At 51.1% G+C, this 7,942-nt stretch overlaps 1 protein-coding gene across 2 annotated transcripts; it reads left to right on the forward strand.

The window, feature by feature from the left end:
- On the forward strand, positions 1–2,680 carry RTBDN (retbindin). 2 transcript variants are annotated; one of them, XM_028088992.2, is made up of 5 exons: positions 1–181; positions 934–1,018; positions 1,133–1,243; positions 1,785–1,881; positions 2,453–2,680. In XM_028088992.2, exons 1-5 carry the CDS (start codon positions 13–15, stop codon positions 2,678–2,680), a joined length of 690 nt encoding a protein of 229 aa, XP_027944793.1. In that variant the 5' UTR covers positions 1–12. The 2 variants fall into 2 exon arrangements, with proteins under 2 accessions (XP_027944793.1, XP_027944792.1); XM_028088991.2 differs by having other exon boundaries at positions 13–181; positions 952–1,018.
- The last annotated feature ends 5,262 nt before the right edge of the window (positions 2,681–7,942 follow it).

Here is a 7,942-nt window from a genome sequence, read left to right on the forward strand (position 1 = left end):
TCTCAAGTGGACATGGCCTGCAGGGGCCACACTCGACCCAAGGGACTGACCTGGACCCTAGGACTGACCCTCGCATGGATCCTGCTGGGAGCCTGTGGAGGAAGCCGCCCACTCCCAGCTATGTCCCGGAGACATCATAGGCTGGCGGCCGATCTTGGCACAGGTCAGCTGCACCTTGCAGGTGAGCACTCCAGACCCTGCCTAACCTCCAACACCCAAGAAATCCCACTTCACCATAGCAATACCAGAATTTCCTTATGAGAGGAGCTTAGGGTGACACATGGGTGGGGGAAAATGGGGAGTCAGGGCTTGTGCTGAAGAATGGTAGTTAAAGGGGCACCTGGATGGCGCCGTCAGTTAAGTGTCTGCCTTCAGCTTAGGTCATGATCCCAGGGTCCTGCTTCTCCCTCTCCCTCTGCCTGCCACTCCCCGCTGCTTGCGTGCTCTCTCTCTCTTTCTGTGTCTGTCAAATAAATAAATAAAATCTTTAAAAAAAAAAAGAATGGTAGTTAAAGTGCTTAGATTCTGGAGTCAGACTGCCTGGATTCAAATCCCACTCCCAATTCTGCCACTTCATAACTGTGTGACTCTGAGCAAGTCACTTAACCTCTCTGGACTTCATGCAGACCATTAAAGAGGGAGAAAAATAATAGACCTACCTCATAGAGGTATTGTAAAGGATATATGTAAGTATATGAAAACTTACACCACTATCACAGACATAATAAAAAATAAGCTGATTATGATAAACTATTATTATTATTATTCTCATTTGAAATTGCATTTGTGTCCCAAGAGAACTGTCTTTATTTAAGTTTAACGTTTGGGCGGCATTGACATAACTGGGGTTATGTTCAGGGGACCCCCGGGCCTTGGTTCCCCAATCCTACCTGAGGATCCAAGACTCCAGCTCACAGGAGTTCCCTTCTCCATGGTCCTGTTGTCCCTCAGAGATGGACACGCCAGAGGCATCGGACCCTGGGATGGTCCCAGAACGCTGTGGGGACCCGAGCCCCGGGTGAGTACAGTACTCGCCAGCGTTTCCTTGTGTTCTTTCCTCCAGTTGCCCCTGTCAGGGGCCACAGCCCCTGTGCATCCTGACCCAAACGAGCCTGTCTTTCCCGATGTTCAGGTGCGAATCCTTTCTGGGACACCTCCAAGTTGCCCTCCACAGTCGCTTCCGCCTGCTGTTACTGGGGATACGCCAAGCGCAGCCGCTCTGCTCCGAGCTCTGCGATGTCTGGTATGGGAGGCGGGGCATAAGGGGCGTGTCCTATGGTTTGGGCAGGACCAAAGGCAGGATCTGCAGTTTGTTAGTCCTAGAGTTTGAAAGGGCGTGGCCTGTCTCCCAACAAGGCCAAGGTCTAAAGATGAGGCCTAGTGTTTAGAGGCCAGGTAGAAAGGAGCGGGGCCTCTAAAGGACCCGGCTTTTTTAAGATTGGCAGTACGGAGGCGTGGCCTTCCATGGACCTGGGCTTTTTAAGGGGCGGGGCCTCCTGATAGAAAAGAGAAGCTAAAATGGTGGGGAGTGTAAGGGGCTGGCCTAAATTAGATGGTCTGAAGTCTGCAGGGATGAGGCCAGTTGTGCCAGGGCCCTGGGTATGTGTGGAGAATATAGGGCATGGTGAAATCTGGAGGATGGCGTCCCTGGGGACGTGATCCTAAGAGGCGGGACCTGGATCTGGGGGCGGGACATACACGGAGCGAAGACTTAGAGGGCAGGAAACCCACTAGGATGCGACTGCGGAGACTTTACCCACCTTCTCTCTACACACCATCCACAGGTTTGCCACCTGCGAAAACGATATCACCTGCGGCCCGACTTGGCTCTCACTTCTAGAAAAGAGGGACTGTGAGCCTGGCTGCACTACCTATGACCAGGTGAGCTTGAGACAGAAGATGCGGGTGAGAGACTGGGACCTCCCCTTATTATGTCCAGTCTTAACCCGCCTATGCCCCAGGATCCAGACTGACACTCCCAAGGCCCCTGCTCCCACCCTTCCCCCTTCCGCAGCCCAGCCTCCATAGTAGGATACGTCTGTACGCTCCTTAGGGCCCACTGAGTCTGGATTTGGCCTCCCCAAGGGACTGTCTCTGCTCTAGGCCCATCCACAGTTCCCCCTGGAAGACCCAGAAGCCCAAATCACCTTCCCTAAGGTCCCAGCCTTAATCTGGCCCTCCCCCACCTCAACCCGGGGACCCAGTAAAAATAACTCGCCCGCCCAGGACTCCACTCCTGTTATGTCCCCGCCCCCACACTCCTGAGAGGACCCAAAGCGGGTAATTGCCCACCCCTAGACCGCGCTTCTACACTGGCCCCTTCTTGCAAAGTCCGGGATTTTCCCTTTCCAAGGCCACGCCCCTCAGCTCTCCCTCCCCCTCAGCCCGAAGGCCACGCCCCCGAGTATCAGGACTCCGCCCACGCGGGCCCTAACTCCACCCCCTCCCCCAGACCTTCGCTGACGGGGCGGACCTTTGCCGTTCGGTTCTGGGCTACGCGCTGCCGGTGGCAGCTCCTGGCGCCGGTCACTGCCTCAACATTTCCATCTCGGTACTGCCGGGTTCCAGACAGGAACGGAAGGCCGGGGAAATCACCTTCCCGCGTTTCCGCCGTTCACGCATCTCGATCCTGGATGCTGCGGGCAGCGGGAGTGGCAGTGGAGGCGGCAGCGGCCCCTAGGGGGGCGCGGGGCCTTGGATGGGAGATGAGCCCCTTCCCCTGTTCCGGCCCCTCAAGACACCCAGAGCTCCACCTCTCTCCCGCTCTGCCTTCTAGTTTCGAGTCCTGTCCCGCCTCCCTGGAGTCCCAGAGACTCGCCCTTCTCCAGGTGATCAAAGAAATAATCCAACTCTAGCTCATCTTCCCCTCTCCCCCCGAATAAAGTCGCCAACTAGAGCACTGTGATGTGGCTGCTTCTTGGGGAAATCGGTGGCAAGAATAGCTGCCAGAAAGTGATCAGTGTCTCACTTCAAATCCTCAGGTCCCAGAGTTAGCAAGTGATGCACACTAGTATGTAAATGACAGCCTATATTCTGAGCACTTTCACAACTTGGAATATCCAGGTGTCAGAAATGGAGAGGGGTCCAGAAGAGGGGCTGACAAGGGCAAAAGGTATGCTCCCCCACTGTGAGCCACCAGGTCCATGAGGAGGCTCCTTGACTTGTATAGACCTCAAGACCTTTATGGCCCTTCCCTCTGAGTAAGCCGACCCAACAGTGGCTAGCCTGATGCCTCTTTCATTCCTTCCTCCCTTTCTTCCAAATCCCAGTCCGCTACCTAAGACAAAGGACTTGACTCAGATTTAAAATTTGGGATGTAAGTGCTACTCCTGATCCTCCTCCTATCCAAGAGCCTTAGGACAGCCCGTTTCCTCACCAGTAAAACAGGGACAAAGTGCCTTTTAGTTCTGTTCAAAAGAACAAGACTGATGATGTCTCCTGTGCCCAGACACTGCTGTGATAGATCAGGCCCATTCTCTGCCCTCAGGGAAGATGGAAAGGCATAAGAGAAGAGACTCCTGCGAGAGTAGCAGATAGACCTCTTTCAGCCGCAAGAGACAAACAGCTCAAATTACCTTTCGCCAACAGTGATGAGCTTCAGGAATCGCTGTATCTAGGTCCTTAAATGATGTTAGGAATCTGTCTGCATCTTTTTCTTGGCTATACTTTCGGACAAGATCTCCTCACAACAGCAAAGATGGACCAGCAACTACATGATTCCAGTGGTTAAAATGGGCCTATTGCTCTGTAAAGCCAGCAAAGTTTCCAGTGCTGGCACTCAATGATCCTGCCTCATCGTGAGCCCATCACCAAACCAATCACTGTGCCCAGAGGGATGCTGTACTCTCACTGGCCTGATATGGGTTATGGGCTTGTGCCTGAAGGCAAGGTGGGGTCAGTTCCATCTGAACCATATGGACTGAGGATGGTGGAGAGGTGGTCCCAAAGGAAAATCAGGTGCTGGAACCAGAAGGTTAAGGAGTGCTGGGGAGGGAATCAAGATATATTGGCCATAGAGACATGGCTACGACCCTGACTCTGGAGTATGTCCACCTGGGTTGAACATCCCAGTTCTACCATTTACTCACGCTGTAACTTTGCGAATGTTGCCCAGCCATTCTGAGTCTGTTTCTTTATCTATCAAATGGGGATGATAATCATTCCTCTCCTAGGGTTGTTGGGAGTATTAATGAGTGAATGCAAGTTGTTCTGGTTATACATCGCTGTGTAGCAACTCAAAACTCAGCGGTAAAAAACAACAATCATTATTCTTTCTGTTTTCTGGTGGTGGTTCTTGTTCGCTTAAACACTGGCTGGGGTTAGAGTCATCTTAAAGGCGTCTTCATTCACACATCTGTTGGTTGGCACTGGCTCTTGCCTTGAACCCCAGCTGGGGCTGCTGACCAGAATCGCTACACGTGGCCAGTCCCTGTGGCTTGGGCTTCCTCACAGTATGGCATCTGGACTCCAAGGGCAAGAGTTTCCAAGACAGTCTGGTTGAAGGGGTCTCCTCTCTGACTCCCTAGCCTTGGAAATCAGTGTCGTCTCCACTCTATTCACTGATGTTGTGTCACTAGAGCCAGCTCGTATTCAAGGGGAAGCATCTAGACTCCATCTCCTCATGGGACGGAGGTCACATAAAATACTTAGAAAGTGCCGGGCACATAATTAACAATAAGTGTAGACGTCATCCATTATCATTGTTGCAGTTATATACTGCATTATTGTGACGAGGATAAGTTGACATTCAAGGAAGAAAGTAGATAAGCCTTTGAAGGATCTCCAGGCAGATGACCAAGCGATAGGCATGGGCATTTCAAGTAGAAGGCCTGGGTATTTCAGGTTCTGGGAATTCCCAGTTGCTCAGTGAGCCTGGAGCACAGCATGGGAGAGGGGTCAGATCACAGAAGGCCTTGAACACCAGGCAAAGGGCCTTGGCCCTGATGATAAGGGGTGTGAAAGCCATGGAAGGTTTACACAGAGAAAGGTCCATCAGACTTACACTTTTTTTTTTAAGATCTTATTTATTTATTTATTTGAAAGAGAGAGCAGGAGTAGGGGGGAAGGGACAGAGGCAGAGGGAGAAGCAGATTCCCTGCTGAGCAAGGAGCCCAATGTGGGGCTCAATCCCAGGACCCTGGGATCCTGACCTGAGCCGAAGGCAGACGCTTAACCGACTGAGCCCCCTGGGCGCCCCCGGACTGACACTCTCGCCTGCCTGGATGAGGAACACCAGTGAGGACCTCGGGACAGGAAGCAGGTGGGCAGAGATGGGTGAAAGAGAACCAGAGGAATAACCCCCATGGTGGTCCTAAGGAGAGCAGGCTCGTGTGCAACCTTCTAGAAACAGGTTGTGGTTAACTTCATTTTTTTTAAAATTTTTTAAAGAAGAATTGATTGATTGATTGACTGTGAGAGTAGGGAGGAGCAGAATCCCAAGCAGGCTCCACACTCAGGGTGGAGCCCAACATAGGGCTTGATTTCCCCATCCTGAGATAAAGACCTGAGCCGAAATCAAGAGTCAGACGCAACCGACTGAGACAGCCAGGTGCCCCCAGACTCCACATTTCTAACGGATGAGCTTGATGCTGCTGATCTGGGGATCCCTAGTTGAATATCCGGGGATTCAAAGACATTTGTTAGAAGTGACATTTGCGGGCACCTGGGTGGCTCAGTCCGTTAAGTGTCTGCCTTCAGTTCAGGTCATGATCCCAGGGTCCTGGGATCAGCTCCACGGTGGGCTCCCTGCTGTGCGGGGAGCCTGCTTCTCCCTCTTTCTCTGCTGCTCCCCCTGCTTGTGCTCTCTAGCTCTCTGTCAAAGTAAATAAAAAATCTTAAAAAAAAAAAAAAAAAGAAGTAACATTTGCAAATTACATCTTTAGGGTGCCCACTGGCTTCTGGTTATGGCCAGCTGTGAAAAAGGGATAGTTTATCTTGTCCAGGCAAATTCCATCAGCAGTCAGAAGAGCCTATAAATTCAAGATAAACTGTAATTCTTTTTTTTTTTAAGATTTTATTTATCTATTCATGAAAGACAGAGAGAGAGAGAGAGAGAGAGAGGCAGAGGGAGAAGCAGTCTCCCAAGGAGCAGGGAGCCCAATGCGGGACTCGATCCCAGGACCCCGGGACCATGACCTGAACCGAAGGCAGACGCTCAACCATCTGAGCCACCCAGGCGCCCGATAAACTGTAATTCTATTAATTCTGAGGAAAAAAATGTAAATCCAAACTTGAGAGCATAAATTTACAAATTTACAGCACAGAAAAGGACAGGGCAGAATTATTAATGGAATCTGGATGGGTAAACATTTTGCAACTACAATGATAACCAGAGGCTGTGGCTTGAATAGAAGGTGCCGCTAGGGTGGGGAAAGGGGGAGGCCACAGTTCCTCCCCAAGGTCTGCCTTCACTATCCCTGCCCTCAGGCCTTCACAAAGCAGGTCTTCTCATCTCCAGGTATTTGCGCTTACTGTTCCCACTGCCTGGAGCCCTCTTCACCCTCCTGATCCACCACTCACCCTTCCGATCTTGGCCATTCAGCTCCTCAGGCTCTCTGGGCCCCAGAGCAGAGCTGCCAACCCCATCATGCACTCCTGAGCTCCCCTGGACTTCAGTGGGTACTCAGAGACCTTTTGTAGCTGGCTCAGCGCTGGCTTCCTGGTACCCACCATGGGACCTATATGGAGTGGAGAGGTATTCAGTTATGGGCTGAATTGTATCCCACTCCCCAAATTCATGTTGCAGTCCTAACCCAGTACCTCAGAATGTGACTATATTTGGACAGGGTCTTTAAAGAGGTAATTGAAGTAAACTGTCATATGGGGGGCCATAATCCAATGACTGGAGTCCTTAAAAGAAGAGATTAGAGGCAGCTGGGTGGCTTAGTCGGTTAAGCATCTGCCTTCGGCTCAGGTCATGATCCCAGGGTCCTAGGATTTTTTTTTTTTTAAGATTTTATTTATTTATTCATGAGAGAGAGAGAGAGAGGCAGAGGGAGAAGCAGGCTCCCAAGGAGCAGGGAGCCCGATGCGGGACTTGATCCCAGGACTCTGGGATCATGACCTGAGCCAAAGGCAGATGCTTAACCATCTGAGCCACCCAGGCGCCCCCAGGGTCCTAGGATTGAGTCCCGCACTGGGCTCCTTGCTCAGCAGGGAGTCTGCTTCTCCCTCTCCCTCTGGCCCTCTCTGCAGCTCGTGCTCTCTCTCTGTCAAATAAATAAATAAATCTTTAAAAAAACTTAAAAAAAACAAAGGAAATAAATCAACCCTGCCAACACCTTCATCTTGAACTTCTAGCCTCCAGAACCGTGAGAAAATAAGTTTGTTGTTAAAGCCACCCAGTCTGTGGCACTTTGTTATGCAGCCCTAACCAACTAATACATGCTCCATAAATAATATTCCCACAATGCCCTGGGCTTCTAGCATCAGAACATTTACTAACAAGTGAAGAGCCATCCCCTTTCTTCCTTCTATGACATTGCCACTGCTTGAGTCAAGGAGGGGTCAAGGGTGAGGGAAAGAGGTGGGGGGTGGAGTACTGGGTCTCTCCCACCCCCAGGTACCAGTTCTTAACTTTTTACCCGATATTCCCTTCCCCCTGACAGGGATTGCTTTGGGCATAGATATGTCCTACTTTCAGCCAGGAAGTGACAGGGCAGTTGCTTGGGGATGAGGCCTTTGGAGGTTGAGATGTGATATCTGGAACTGTGGCAGCCATAGTGGGACGATGAGAGGCAAAAAAACCATCAAAAATGGCAAAAGAGAAGATGAATTTAAAAAATAGTGTCCTTGAGGGGTGCCTGGGTGCCTCAGTTGGTTAAGCATCCGATTTTTTTTTTTTTTAAGATTCTACTCATTTATTTGACAGAGAGAGACAGCGAGAGAGGGAACACAAGCAGGGAGAGTGCGAGAGGGAGAAGCAGGCCTCCCGCCAAGCAGG

This window comes from Eumetopias jubatus, unplaced genomic scaffold, assembly GCF_037043125.1.
Source record: "Eumetopias jubatus isolate StellerSeaLion01/CBP00866 unplaced genomic scaffold, mEumJub1_p1.0 scaffold_1, whole genome shotgun sequence".
Taxonomy (NCBI): Eukaryota; Metazoa; Chordata; class Mammalia; order Carnivora; family Otariidae; genus Eumetopias; species Eumetopias jubatus.